Source organism: Canis lupus, chromosome 13, assembly GCF_011100685.1.
Source record: "Canis lupus familiaris isolate Mischka breed German Shepherd chromosome 13, alternate assembly UU_Cfam_GSD_1.0, whole genome shotgun sequence".
NCBI lineage: Eukaryota > Metazoa > Chordata > Mammalia > Carnivora > Canidae > Canis > Canis lupus.
Genome location: NC_049234.1, coordinates 61,146,963 through 61,162,696, shown reverse-complemented (window position 1 = coordinate 61,162,696; position 15,734 = coordinate 61,146,963). Strand labels below are relative to the sequence as shown.

Here is a 15,734-nt window from a genome sequence, read left to right as displayed (position 1 = left end):
AAAACAAAGAGAGGCGGCCTCCCCACAGGCCTCGAGTCCGCGGCCGCCGTCCAGCCTCCCGAGGCCGAGGGCCGCGCCGCCTCCACAGCCCGCCCTTCCGCGCCTCACGGGACGGCGCCCGCGTCGCTGCCCCCGGCGCGCCCCGCCCCGCCCCGCCCCGCCCCCGCCCCGGGCCCCTCAGGGCCTCAGTTTCCTGCCGGGGGAAGACGAGCGGCGCCCCCCGCCCCCACCGCCCGCCGGCAGCCCCGCCCCGAGGGCGGAGACCGGGCGGAGCAGCGCCTGCCCTCGCCTCCTCCCGCGGCCGCGGCCCGGCTGCCGGCGGCGCATGTGCCGGGCCCCCTCCCCCGCCCTGGAGTCCACCCCCGCCCCGCTCGCGCCGCGGCCGCCGCCGCCGCCGCCGCCGCCGCCTCCGGGCCCCGCGCCGCCTCCGGAGTCCATGGCCGGGACGCGCTGGGTGCTCGGGGCGCTGCTCCGCGGCTGCGGCTGCAACTGCAGCAGCTGCCGACGCACCGGCGCCGCCTGCCTGCCCTTCTACTCGGCCGCCGGCTCCTTCCCGTCGGGCGTCTCGGGCCGCCGCCGCCTGCTGCTGCTGCTCGGGGCCGCCGCGGCCGCCGCCTCTCACGCGCGGGGCCTCCAGGCCGGGCCTGCGCCCGCCGGGAGACTGGCGGGGCCTCCCCCCGCGGCCCCCTCCGCCGCCGCCGCCGCCGCCGCCGCCGCCGCGGCCTCCTACCCGGCGCTGCGGGCCCCGCTGCTGCCGCAGTCGCTGGCGGCGGCCGCGGGCCCGGCGCGGACCTACAGCCAGGTACGGGGGCGCCCGGGGCCGCGCGGGACCTCCCCGGCCGCCTGCGCCTCGCGCCGCGCACCCCCCCCGGGCCCCGGGGCCCTCCTCGTTGCGCGCGGCCGGCCTGGGTGCCGGGGCCCTGGCTCCCGCCGGCCGCTGGGCTGTCGCGAGGCCGGTCCCGGAGCGCTCGCGGGCAGCTCCTGAAGGTCACCGCCGCGCCTCCACCTGCCCCGGGCGCGGACGAGCCTGCGCCGTCTCCGCGCTCGGCCCGCGTGTCCCTCGGGGGCCCCGATGGCAGATGCCGGCGCCCCGGGGGAGGCCCTCTTCTCCGCTAGCAGCTCGCGTGCGCGCCGGCGGAGCCCCTGACACCTTGGGCCCCACTTGCCTTTGAGTCCACGCGCGCTTCTCCTTGAGCTCAGGGCGACCGGGGGGTCACGAGCGCGGCCCGGCTTCTGCCGGCCACTGCCGGAGCCGATTGACTCGGATTCTGGCCCAATACTGGTGCCGCCCTTTTCGGTAAAGGCTTGGGGGGCTTACGGAACTCCGGGACAACGGGGAATATTGCCTTTACTGAAAACAAACAAACAACAACAAAACACCCCCCCCCCCCCATCTCTAATAAGCTTTTGTGAACTAGCTACTCTCTCGGTTATTTTCTATGGAATTGGCTCTGATGATATCTGTTGAATCTCTCGACTGCTGTTAACGCACTGCTTGCATTTATCCTTGATTTTTAGAATTATAGGGGATCCCTGGGTGGCGCAGCGGTTTGGCGCCTGCCTTTGGCCCAGGGCGCGACCCTGGAGACCCGGGATCGAATCCCACGTCGGGCTCCCGGTGCATGGAGCCTGCTTCTCCCTCTGCCTCTCTCTCTCTCTCTCTCTCTCTCTCGGTGACTATCATCAATAAATAAGAAAATTAAAAAAAAATAAGTTTTAAAATTATATGTAAGTCTTCATGAAAATGACGGGAACCTACAAAGGAGTGAAGTATCTTCTTAGAGCGATAGATTGGCAAGCCACCTGATTTAAAGTTGAGTTGTCTTTCCACATTAGTAAGTGTGTTTGTTGCATTTTTATTAGATACGTAGAAAGACATCCGCTAGAGGTTTACATCGATCATTGACTCCTCGCAGGTAGGCTTAAGCCTCAAGGTAAATCATGGAATGGGACGAAGGAACATCTCTCTTGTTAGCCCAGGAGAGCGCAAGTTGTAAGACTTCTTCACTGTCAATCCTGGTTTTTTTTGTAGTGCTTATTGAAATCTTAGTAAATTCAGTTTTTTCTAGGTCTTGTAAAATAGAGTTCTTTAGGCATGTCTCAGGCGCCTGTTACCTTAACACACTACTGCTGTCACCTCTTAGGATCTTTCCCTTATTTAGTTGGTCTGACTTACCAGTTGACAGATTAGTCGGTCCATGCATCCTGCTCTCTTGTAGTTTTACCTACTGGTAAATGCCTTTTATTAACTCTATTTTGCCAGGTTGAGGGGACACATTGAGCTTGACACTCAAGCCTCTCTGTTGTATGATACCAAGTTCCTTTTGCCAGCTCATCTTCTCTGGCTCCTAATTATACCCTGAAGTTTAGCCAAATGGGATTATTGCTGTTTTGCAAATGGGCTTTTGTTCATACTGCCTCTTCCTCTCACCTCTCAAGCTGGAGTGCCCTATCATTTATATATTGCTGTCAAAATTCTGTCCTTCCTTTGAGGCCCATCTTTTATGATGACTTGATTCTTTTAGTGTTCTGTTTTGAATTCCTATAATACTCTGTATCTTGACTGTAGTACTTAAAGCATCCTGTCTTGTAATGCTTGTCTTAGTCTAGATTGTAAGCTCTTTGAGATGAGGGCCTAATATGGCACATGGTATATAGGAGGCACTCATATTTGTCAAATTGAAGAGACCCTTCTTGTTCTGCTTTAACTTAAACACTATTATTAGGTGTAATTTGGGACTGATGAATTTAAAAAGAAGCCCTGGATAAAATTTATGTCCCGCCAAATCATTGGGATCTACCTGCTTGTTGCTTTAGAATGTACAATTTATGCCAAAAAAGGATGAGTTAAACTGGTGAAGTTTACTTCTCGCCTCTGAAATAGTAACTGTCTCCTAAGGATAACATCCAGAGCATTAGTTTGCAGAAATAAACATTTTCTAAGTGAGATGGTCAGAGCAGCATTTTTACATTTCTTTATCTCTCTTGGAAGGAGTCCAAAACTACCTACCTGGAAGACATTCCACCTCTACCTGAGTATGAATTGGCTTCCTCCAAGTTAGGAGAAGAAGTAGATGATGTTTATCTCATTCGAGCTCAAGGATTACCGTGGTCGTGCACTATAGAAGATGTGGTGAACTTTTTCTCAGGTACCTTTTATGTATGTTTGAAATATATAATTTTGTCTGAGTAAAAAAGTAGTCTCATGGAAACCGAGTTAAACTATACTGTAGACATCTTATTTGGTGATTGGCAAGTTGTCTAGTTCTGACTGGTTGTATGTGCATACCAACTGACATCATGTGTACCATTTGTGGCATATACCAGGTGTAAAGATTTTAAATGCAATACAAAAGTGTAATGTTAAAACTGCATGGTAAAAAAAAAAAAAAAAAAAAAACTGCATGGTAGAAACCAGTTTTTTTTTTTCCTCTGAAGTTTTAGTATTTACCTATCAAAAAGCAAAACCAGTTAAGTGTAGCTCTTTATGTAATACATGCATTTAGAATACAAGATCACTTAGTGTCAAGTGGCATAATTTCCTTAGTAACATTTTTGGAATGTTTACATATCTGTGACTGGTTTCTAAGTTCTGTACCTGACTATGATTTTTAACTTTCCTTTTAAAAGGGTTTTAGAAAGCGGCATCTGAGTGACTCAGTCTGTTAAGCGTCTGACTCTCAATTTCAGCTCAGGTCATGATCTTAGAGTCCTGGGATTGAGCCCTGCGACTGACTGGCTTGGTGCTCAGTGGAGAGTTGGCCTGAGGATTCCCTTCCTCTGCTTCTCCTAGCTTGTGCTTTCTCGCCCTCAAACAAAATAAAAAAAATTTAAGGGCTTTATTTATTTAATTATTTATTTTTTAATATTTTATTTGAGAGAGAGCAAGACATGGAGGGATAAGCAGACTCCCTACTCAGCCCAGAACCCAGCTTGGGGCTCAATCCCAGGACCCTGAGATCATGACTTGAGCTGAGATCAGATGCCTAACTGACTAAACCACCTAGGTGCCCCCTCGAAAAAAGGCTTTTAGAAGATGCCACCTTAAATATTGTAAAATGATGTAATAATATAGAGTACCTTAATGTGCATAGCATTGTGTGGGTCAAGTATTTTATGAGGCTCTTTACATCTTCAATTTGCTGCCATTAGAAGTATGCAGTGTGAGGATCTTTCTTTGGTAATGAAAAAGGGGCAAAGTTCAATTATGGTAACAAAATTATTATTACAGGATTTATTTTGAAGTTCTTATGATTATAACAGAAGAAAACATGTGTAAACTTAACCATATTTTAATTCTTTATGTGATTTGAAACTGATTATAGAAGCATTGAGAAGGACATAATATATTCTATGTTGAGCCTGTTTGCTATTTTAATGATCAGGAGGTCATAAACTTATGTGCTAAGGTTTGCTTATCTTTTTCAAGTAAAATTTTATAGACTATTGCCTCATTAGTATTTGGATGTCTTCAGTGACGGGGGTTTCTATAAGGAATATGATAGACATTTTGGTTCCTGCTTTGTTGTTGGAATTGGAAGATTCCATTCTAGCGACTTGTATAATTGAGTTAAAAGTTTGGTTTCTGGTTTTGATTTTACTCACGTATTTTTAGACTGCAGAATCCGCAATGGTGAGAATGGAATACACTTCCTCTTAAATAGAGATGGGAAAAGAAGAGGTGATGCCTTAATTGAAATGGAGTCAGAGCAGGATGTGCAAAAAGCCTTAGAAAAGCATCGCATGTACATGGGACAACGATATGTGGAAGGTATGTGAAGTCATATTCTGGCTTTGTGTGATCAGTACTTTAGCCTGTACTTTCTAAGGCAGTTTCGTTTGATCCTTAGCAATAATGAAGTAGATATTATGAATACACCCTTTTATAGGATATGAAAATGAAACACTGAGGTAATCTCAGTTTCTTACCTATAAAAATGAGGATGTTGACCAAGTTTACCTCACAAGTTGGGATGCTTAAGTCACAGCTGGCACACAGTAAATATTCATATTCAGTAAATGTCATTTGTTATTTTCTCCAGAGAAGTACACAAAGGTTAAAAATACTAGTTTTTATTCTAAGATAACTCACCAAGGGTGATTTTTTTTTTTTTTTTTAGTGTCTTCCTTTGCTTTGTAAGTTTCTGTAATTTTTGTGTGTTTTTCTTTGTAGTGTATGAGATAAACAATGAAGATGTGGATGCCTTAATGAAGAGCCTGCAGGTCAAATCTTCACCTGTGGTAAATGATGGTGTGGTTCGTTTGAGAGGACTTCCTTATAGCTGCAATGAGAAAGACATTGTAGACTTCTTTGCAGGTACTTTTTCAGTTATATCCTGTTTAGGGCCTCATTTTTCTTTTCCTTATTGTTTCATTTTATGTCTTAGATGAACCTTTTTTCTAGGTAACTGCATGAAGTTATATTAGGTTCTTTAGGGGAGAAATTTTTACTTGGGTATTCAGTGTTTATATAAGTGTTTTGACCTATTCTGCTGATCTTAGGAGAATGTCACATTTCAAAATTATTTCATGCAGGTTTATTTTACTGTTGAGGAATATAACCTCATAAGCATGGCTGTATTTGTCTAAAACAATAACAATTTCTATGGTTTAAAAGCATTATCATCTCTCTCTTTTTTTTTTTTTAAGATTTTATTTATTTATTCACGAGAGACACACAGAGAGAGGCAGAGACACAGGCAGAGGGAAAGGCAGGGTCCACGCAAGGAGCCCGACATGGGACTTGATCCTGGAACCCCAGGATCACGCCCCGGGCCAAAGGCAGGCACTAAACCGCTGAGCCACCCAGGAATCCCCGATTGTGTGTTTTAGATGGATTGCATGGATCCTAAATATTCTGGAAATACAAATGTGTAGGTGTTACTGGCTTTGCCACATAATAATTTTCTTCCCATTAGGCATGTATCCGACTAGCAAACAGACATAAAATTTTACTGATAAGATTTTAAAAATTACTACTATGTGAATGAATGTATTATTCCTAAGGATAAGAAAGGCTCCTTTTAGCAGCACTAATTCATAATAATTTTTTTGGTGTCATAGGACTGAATATAGTAGACATCACTTTTGTCATGGATTACAGAGGGAGAAGAAAAACAGGAGAAGCCTATGTGCAGTTTGAAGAACCAGAAATGGCTAACCAAGCCCTATTGAAACATAGGGAAGAAATTGGTAACAGGTGAGTGAAGCAGATTCTAATAATGTGAAGTATCCTACATTGGGTCATTTTGATGAATGCACTGTTATATAACTGTAAAATTATCTAATCACAGAAAAGTAGAATAGTATGATCTGCTAAATGCCCATCACTTAGGATTAACAAATTATTAACATTTGTTATATTTGCTGCATCTGTTTTTTTTCAGTATGCATCTTTAAAAAACATTTTCTCATGCGATCCTAATATTGTCATGACTAACAAAATTAGCAGGAATTTATTATCGTAATAAATATATATTTATTACCACATTTTCCCATTTAAACCAAAAATGTCTTTTCAGAGTTGGTTTTTTTTTTCCTTTTAGTTACCAGAATCTGGATATGGTCCACACGTTGCATTTGATTGTTATGTCTGCAGTTCTCTTAAACTAGAGCAAGTCCCCTTCTCCTTCATATTTTTATTCCCTTTCCCTTGTAATTTATTTTAATTAATTAATTAATTAGTTTTTGAGGATTTTTATTTATCTGACAGCACAAGCAAGGAGGGCAGGAGAGGGAGAAGCAGGCTCTCATTGAGCAGGGAGCCTGATATGGGGCTTGATTTCAGGGCCCTGGGATCATGACCTGAGCCAAAGATAGCCGTTTGACTGAGCCTCCCAGGTGCCCCTCCCTTCCCCTTTTTACATATAATTAACTTTTGGAGATACTGAGTCAATCATCCTGTACAATCTCTTTTTCTCTCTTTTTTTTTTTTAACATTTTTATTTTTATTTATTTGAGAGAAAGTGAGAAAGCGAGTAAAAGAGCATGAACAAGGTGAAGGTTGGAGAGAGAAGCAGATTCCTTGCCAAGGAGCCTGATACGGGGCTCAATCCCAGGACCCTGGGATCATGACCTAAGGCATGAAGGCAGACTGAGCCACCCAGGCATCCCCTGTCTCATGTTTTATATTGATCTTATGCTTCTTCCTGGTGTCACTTTGTTCCTTTGTATCTTCAATTATTTCCTGAAAACTGGAATTTTTTTTTTTTTAAAGATTTCATTTATTTATTCATGAGAGACAGAGAGAGAGAGGCAGAGACATAGGCAGAGGGAGAAGCAGGCTCCATGCAGGGAACCTGGTGTGGGACTCTATCCTGGAAGTCCGGGATCAAGCCCTGAGCCAAAGGTAGATGCTCAGCTGCTGAGCCACCCAGATGTCCCTGAAAACTGGAAGTTAAAGCTAGTCTTGAATTGATTCAGGTTAACATTTTGGTATGGATACATTATAGATATTGCTGTATACTACATATCACATCACATTAGGATGCATGTAGTGATGGATGGGTTCATTTATGTCAAATTTGGAAGAGTACTCAAAAGTGTCAAATTTCAGATTGCTATTTTGCTGCTTTCTGGCTGTTTTACTTGGCTTCATTGAAGTTTTAAAAATTAAAAAGCCATTTTAAAGCCATGTCTTTCAAGATCTGTGTATAGAATTGATTCAGAGGTCTTTTTTTTTTTTTTTTTTTAAAGATTTTATTTATTCATGAAGGACACAGAGGAGAGAGACAGAGGCAGAGACATAGGCAGAGGAAGAAGCAGGCTCCATGCAGGGAGCCTGATGTGGGACTTGATCCTGGGTCTCCAGGATCATGCCCTGGGCTGAAGGCAGGTGTTAAAGAACTGAGCCACCCAGGGATTCCCTGATTCAGAGGTCTTTAGTAATTTTTTAAAATAAAATGTGTATGCAAACAACCCTCTACTCCCATTTTCTTTCAGTACTCTTCATATTTTCTTTAATACGTCTTAGAACAAATACATCACTTTTATCTTTTTATGTGGGAACATTATGGCAGTGTATAAATCTCTTCAATACATTAAGAAGTGGTGCCTATCTAATCTTTATATATCTATATAAATACAAATGATTTTTGCAACTCAAGCTTAACCTAATTTGGAAAAGCAGTATTGAGAAAAAAAATTGGTTTCAGAAGCTTAGATTTAATAGATAATCCTGCCAAGCAGATAGCAAGTCAGAACTGACATTTAGTTCATGCATTCTCGTTGGCATCTTATTGAAGTTCTGGAGGGTATTAGCTCCTCATATACTATGACTTTTAATATCTTATACAGACACTAATTTTTACAGAATTGACTTGTAAGGCTTCAAAAGATTGTTAACCAACTGTAAAAAAACCCTTCTACCAGATTATTTTGATATACACAATCTTTGCATAGCTGTTCTCATGAAGCAAAACAATAGAAAATACTTTTAAATTATATATGAAGAAAGCTGTTATCTTGAGTGGGGATGTGGGGAAGATTACATTGATGACATGTTCTCTTAAGAGTACTTTTCATGGCCTAATATGTATGTATATCTAGTTTTACTTTTTCCGTCATTTGTTATCTTTGGACACTTGTGTTTCATAAGCTATAGGGAATATTCTGTATGCATGTTTTATTTTAAATGAGTTCAGTGTAAAGTTACTTTGCATTGTTTGTGCCTGTTCACTTTTGCTTTGACATAGGTATATAGAGATATTTCCAAGCAGAAGGAATGAAGTCCGAACACATGTTGGTTCTCATAAGGGAAAGAAAATGGCATCTTCTCCTACTGCTAAGTATATAACTGAGCCAGAAATGGCCTTTGAAGAACATGAAGTAAATGAGGATATTCGACCCATGACAGCTTTTGAAAGTGAGAAGGAAATAGGTAAGGACCTGCATTGTTGAGACTTATTGGGTCTATCTTGTATGTTTTGATATTTAAAATATTTTTTATGACCGTGTTGTTGAAATTATTAGATTATAGGACCAGGTTATTGAGTTGGAAGATTTCTCTGTCTTTGAGTGTAGTTAAATACTTTGAATATAAGGAGGAGGCCTTAGTTATTTCATAAAGTTTGTTTTATATAATCATTTTTGTTGGATTTCATATAAAAAGCTGGGTGGCACAAATATAATAAAAGGATATAAAAAGTCAGCCTTTAAGGTAAAAAAAAAAAAAGATCTATTTAATAATTCCTCTGATTCCTAAGCCCAAAGTAACATGTAGAATCTTTGAAGTTTGATAAAACCTTTTTAAACCCATGCCATGGTGGGGAGCCTAGATGACTCAGCTGGTTGAGTGACAGACACTTGATTTCTGCTTGAGTCATGACCTGGGGGTCCTGGACTGAGCCCTGAGTTGGGCTCTGAGCTCAGCAGGGAGTCTACTTCAGGATTCTCTTTCCCTCTGCCCCTCCCTCAGCTGTTGTGTGCGTGCACACTCTCTGTCTCTCAATAAATGAATCTTTAAACTCCCATTATCATATTTCTTTTTTTTTTTAAGTGCCTATAGGCACCCAGAAAGTTTCTTCTGCCTTTTATTTTTCCATTGATAATCATTTTTCCTTCTCTCTGTTCTTATAGAAAGATCTGTTTGTGTGTTTTTTTTTTTTTGTAATCTGGTAATGGTTTGATGCACTAAATCTTCGCACTAAATCTTAATGGGTGTTCAGGTGATACCTGTTAGGTGGCAGAAATTTCAGACCATTTTTGCTTTTAAAATTAAAGCCCTTCTTCCTTACTGGTTCACGAAGAATTGAGGATTTTGACATAAAGGTCATACATAATTATAATCTGTTAATAACTCTGAAGCTCTTGTGTTACTGACAGTGCTTTTTGTTCCACTTCTCAGAATTGCCTAAGGAGATGTCAGAAAAGCTTCCAGAGGCTGTTGATTTTGGAGCTACATCTTCACTACATTTTGTCCACATGAGAGGATTGCCTTTCCAAGCTAATGCCCAAGACATTATAAATGTGTGTGGCAGTAAGATATCCAATCTCAATAGGTTTGAACAAAAATTCTAAGATTGAACTTACATTAATTTGGGAAAGATACAGAAGAAAATACCCTATTTCTGAACTCTCCCTGGACAGTAAGGTGCCATCTCCTTGGTTATGGAAGCTTGTTTTATTTTCTTCAGCTGAGAAGTGTGGATTTTATTACATTTAAAGGTCAAATGTATAATGATAGAGGATTTTGTAAATACAGAATAATATGGTGTAGCTTTAGTATTCAAAGTAGAAAAGTTTGGTTTTTCTCTAAACTATTTCAACTTACTTATTTTTGAGTTTAGGAAACAGACTCAGGGAATTTGTCACAGAGGAGTTATACACTAAATAAGAATCCCAGTGCTCCTAAATGCTTAGATGCATGTAGACTTCTTCATCAGGATTCTGTGATATTTGAGAAAAGGAATTTTAAAAATATTTTTATTTTATGACCCACTATATATGAAAAGAAAGGAAAACAACAGTAGCCATGTTGACTTCATGAATTTGAGTACATATACTTAATGTAGATCCAAACCTAGAGTCTTCAGTTAGTAGTGGGGCCTCAAAGTTGTCTTCATTGCTTCAAAAAGCCTGATAGGAATCATATCTTGAACCAGACAAAGGTCAAAAAGTGTCATTAAAGCATTACATTCTGTTGCTTTGGTTTGAAATGATAACCACTCAGTGTGGTAGCTCTCAATGTAGTGCTGGTAAAAAACCGGGGAATAGGTACATACCTGATTTAAAAAATAGTAAAAGTGACTTATTAAGACATGTAGTTTGGGGATCCCTGGGTGGCTCAACGGTTTGGCGCCTGCCTTCGGCCCAGGGCGTGATCCTGGAGACCAATCCTGGGATCGAGTCCCACATCAGGCTCCCTGCATGGAGCCTGCTTCTCCCTCTGCCTATGTCTCTGCCTCTCTCTCTGTGTCTGTCATTAATAAATAAAAAAAGAATCTTAAAAAAAAAAAAGACATGTAGTTTATTTGATGAGCACTCTTTAGATACAAGGAGAGGATGTGTTTGGGAGGAGTGATAAAAGCAATCCTTATTGGCATAAGAAAGTTTGAGAATTCTTGTGTTATTGTACTTATATTTAAGTTTTCTGTGGACAGATATTTGAAATGTAACCTTGAGTTCTAAGAGGATCAGAAAGGCCGGGAGAGATGGTAGATATGTAATGTAACTACTGTGTTAATTAAAGAGATTTTCTAAAAACAAATTTCTTGAGTCTATAAATCAGATTCTGAAAGAAAAATGCGGAGCCTTAGACAGCTAGAAATTGGGCCTCTTACCATTCTGTTGCTTTTGTTTATCATTTAGTTCTTTGCTCCACTGAAGCCTGTTAGAATCACCATGGAATACAGTTCTAACGGGAAGGCCACTGGAGAAGCTGATGTGCACTTCGATACCCATGAGGATGCTGTTGCAGCTATGCTCAAGGATCGGTCCCATGTTCGTAAGTGCTGCCCATGGTTTTTATGGTCATTTTTTTACTTCTGTTTTTGCTTACAAATGGCTTTTTCTGTTTTGGAGTTTGCCTCGACTTTTTCCTTGGGAAAAGTGCTCTGTTAATACTACTAAAATTAACTGTAAAAAAGGCAAGATACTATATTGTAATGAAAAGCATTTGCTAATTGTCCTTCATATTTCTGTACAGAGGTAGGATTTTTTTTTTGCTTTTTCATTTTGTTTTTGTTTTTAGTTAGGAAATGTAATGGACAAAGGGTTTTGAGTTGCTGTTTGAACTATGAGAAAATGACTGTAGTATTATTTCTCCCTTTTCAGTTTCTTAAAATAAATCCTCTTTTGTCATTCTTAGACCATAGATATATTGAATTGTTCCTGAATTCATGTCCAAAGGGAAAATAAGACTCCCAGGGACTCCAGATAATAAGGTAAATTTAAGAGGTACAATTGTGAGAATTATTTTGATAAATTAAGCATTAACTCACTAAATTTGTAATATGGTGGAAGCCATTCTTTTTTTTTTTTAAGATTTTATTTATTTATTTGAGAGAGCATGTACTCATGCGTGTACATGCAGGGTGAGACACAGAGGGAAAGGGACAAGCAGACTCTGCTGTGCAGGGCCTGTTGTGGAGCTCGATCCCACGACCCTGAGATCATGACCTAAGCCCAAATCAAGAGCCGGATGCTCAGCTGACTGAACTACCCAGGCACCCCTTAATAATGATCAAATTAATCAAGGTAATTGAAGTATCAAAATAAGGAATGAAACTCTCCTAGGAAATAGTATTCATTATGATTGTATTTGGGTATTTTTCCTGTATAGAATCTTTCAGCATCATTCCCAATATTGATCATGCTGTGTGCCTAAAAATTATTTTTACCTTTAATATCTGAAAAGGTGCTTTTATTGGCTTTTTTCCTTATAAAATTTAAACACATCTTGTCAATTGTAAGATCTTAAAGTGTTTAAAATGATACATTTGAAATTCTCTACACTGTCTCTTCCTAAAAAGTGTTATGAAAATAGTTGTCTGTTCTAGGAAGTACATGATTTCATAGTGTTGTGTTAACGTGTGACAAATCTATTAAATGTCTTGATGTCGTTTCCCTTGACTAAATGTTATGTGGTATCTTTTATTTCCCCACATTAATGTATTATAATCATTTTTCTATATGTAGTGGTGCATTTGAGATAATTAACTGTAATTATTTCTTGGAAATACATGAGGCATTTCTTTACTGTAGTTATCACAGGCTGTTTTTTTTTTTTTTTTTTTAAGATTTTATTTATTTATTCACGATAGACCTAGAGAGAGAGAGGCAGAGACATAGGCAGAGGGAGAAGCAGGCTCCATGCAGGGAGCCTGACGCGGTACTCGATCCCAGGACTCCAGGATCGCGCCCTGGGCTAAAGGCAGGTGCTAAACCACTGAGCCACCCAGGGATTCCCCCAGTCACAGGCTATTTTTGATACAAAGTCCCACAATCTTGCCATGTTAAATATTAGCTAAAATCTATTGTAAAATATATTTTGTGCTTAACTCTGAAAACCTGCTGTTTCATACCAGGCTATAAACACTAATGCCTAACTAGTTTTCTTTATGTTAACTTAATGGATTTGTCACTAAATGGATTTGCACTGAGTCAGAAAAAAAAGTATTGGGGCGATTGGTGGCTTAGACAGGTAAACGTCCAACTCTTGATCTCAGTTTAGGTCTCAATCTCACGATGGTGAGAGTTTAAGCCCTGTGTTGGGCTCCATGCTGGGTAGGGAGCCTATGTTAAAAAAAGAAGTTATTAAATTTGTAATTCTAAATGGTCTGGGAAAGGGTATGATATGGTAACACTTTTTCTTTTCTTTATTTATTTTGCAGCACTTCTTCATTTTGAGTAAATGCGCAACATTTTTCATTTTATTTTCAGGATGAAGCAAGAAGCATTTCATTTGCACATCTCTTTTGGACGTGGAATATAAAGTTCCAGTTTTGTAGCAGCAACTGCTAGAGAATGGATTTGGGGATTTTGGGTTAATTTCTTATAAGACAAATAACATAGTGGACTGTTTAGAAAGGAAAAGGAAAGATTCAGTTTGGAATTACAAAATAAACACAAATTTAAATTTTTTTTTATTCTGTTCAGGATCTGATTTAAAAATCTGGTTTTTATTTTATATGATAAAACAGTTTGTTTTCATAGGAGATGTGTTACCCAATGTAAAGACTACATATTTTTATTCAGCACTGTGCTTGAAAATCTTTCTCCCATTTTACAGATACTCTGTTTGAAGTTTTGTCTTTTTGCCTATGAATTAAGGCTTTGATGTAAAACTTTTCTGGAATGAAATACTGATTTATTTTAACCAAATACTCACCAAAGCAAGGAAAGGTTTCAGACCTTTGAACCATTAAGGTTTGGCAGAGTAGTTTTAATTTTAGATGTATTAGATTACTTAGGTAGGGGTAGAAATTTAAAGAATCAAAACAAAAAGTAAGTACCACAGATTAGTGAGTGTAAGTGACAACGATTTGGCAGTTTTATGTCTTTAGAAACATCTTGCCTTTCTAAGCTTTGTGGAAAGGCATTTGACTTCGGTGCCTGTATCCTTAAGGAGAGAATTCTAGTCTCAACTTGAAAGTTCTCTGAACATTTACCCCCCTTTTTGATTTTGGGTAAACCTTAAGGGTGTTTGTTAGTCTCAAAACTGTGAAGTGACATGTCAAAACAGTCCTGACTGGTAAGAACATTAATGGCTTCACTTGAATTTAAACCAGCTCCTGAGAGGAAAAAAAAATCTGTCTCCTCATTTGCTTTCTCAATGGGATAGCACATCCCATATTTTAGAACAAGTAGGGGTGCCTTGCTTAAATAAAAATAGCATTTAATGTATAATTGTGTGAAGGGTTTATGGATAAAGCTGTACTTCTGTCACATTGTGACAGTATCTTCTGCTTTAATATTAAACGGCTTGTTATTTAAATACTGGATCAAAATGGCTGGCTTCAAAATGTAGTCCTTAATAAACTAACTTTATGTGCACCTATGTAGGAGAATCAAAGTCCTGTATACTTTCTTTGCCTTGTTCCTGTTCTCAGGGTGACGACTGCCACATAGTTACCAGGAGATACAAGTCTAGTTCTTAAAATTGAATTAGCCCAGATTTCTGAGAGGTGATATCTGGAAGAGAGATGACGTGTTCTCTCACTTAATACAGAACCATCTTTGATTACCAGCTAAGATATGAAATCACTGTACTGTAAGTAGTCAATAAATGAAGGCTTGTTTCAGGCTGCAGATTACCTAAGAGTATTTATTTTGGAGTGTGTGTATCAACCAAATATATTTTTGTTACATCACGTCCTGGTATAGTATAAGAAGAAATTGTAATTTTTATTTGTATATTTATCATCCTATATGAACATGACTTAATTAACCATCCTAACATCTTTAGTATTACTACTTAAATAGAAATGTGTTTTCATATATGATTGAGTGTACCAAGCTATCAGAACTGGTGTCTGTAGCTGTGTGATCTATTGGAATATGATCTTTTCTCTGTATAGCAGTAGGTATCTAATTTGCTGTGGAAAAAATTCTATAGGGACTGTTGGGATAGGATTGGTGAGAAATTAATTCATTTGCAATCACTTTCTTTTAAAGCTAATAAATTCCATTTGTACATCTCTAAGAAAAGAATGAGAGCAAAAGCATGCAAATGTTATGTGGTAGGTAAGCATGAAGAGGGTGTATCTTGCCACACTAGTGAGTGAGTGCTCAGTACAAAAGGTGGCCATTCTTGGGAAGTCATCTTATGAATTCATACACTTTACTCCTTCAGTATGTTAGAGCTCATAATTTAGGCTAGTAAATGCTGAGAAGGAAAATGTAGCTACTAGAAGGAGAAGAAAAGCACATAAGAGATTAAAAGTAATTTTTTATTTTCATCCAGTCAAAAGACATATTTCTCTTTACTAAAATCTGACAAAACTGGGTTGTGTATTATCTTATTACCTGCTAATGATAATTGAAAGAAGTAATGACAGTGAATTTTGCTCTTGCATTTGGGTCCTTTGTGTCTTTATAATCTCTGGTGGTAAATCTATAAAAAATAGCAGGTTTAGATACGGACAGGTTACTCATCTTGCTGTGGCTAGCTACTTGAATTGCAAGGAGGAACTCTGATAGGTTGCATGTAGATACCGAGGAGAAGATTGCTGAAGATTGTGATCTGATTGATGGGCTCACTGATAGCAGAGAATGAATGAAGCAGAACCAGAGTG

General features: G+C 40.0%; 1 protein-coding gene across 2 annotated transcripts; it reads left to right on the top strand.

The window, feature by feature from the left end:
• Nucleotides 1–436: 436 nt before the first annotated feature.
• GRSF1 (G-rich RNA sequence binding factor 1) lies at nucleotides 437–14,810 on the top strand. Of its 2 annotated transcripts, none has more exons than XM_038556283.1 (10): nucleotides 437–802; nucleotides 2,993–3,149; nucleotides 4,616–4,771; nucleotides 5,174–5,317; nucleotides 6,064–6,199; nucleotides 8,694–8,878; nucleotides 9,845–9,966; nucleotides 11,308–11,443; nucleotides 11,807–11,882; nucleotides 13,381–14,810. In XM_038556283.1, exons 1-9 carry the CDS (start codon nucleotides 437–439, stop codon nucleotides 11,854–11,856), a joined length of 1,452 nt encoding a protein of 483 aa, XP_038412211.1. In that variant the 3' UTR covers nucleotides 11,857–11,882; nucleotides 13,381–14,810. The 2 variants fall into 2 exon arrangements, with proteins under 2 accessions (XP_038412211.1, XP_038412212.1); XM_038556284.1 differs by having other exon boundaries at nucleotides 13,332–14,810.
• The last annotated feature ends 924 nt before the right edge of the window (nucleotides 14,811–15,734 follow it).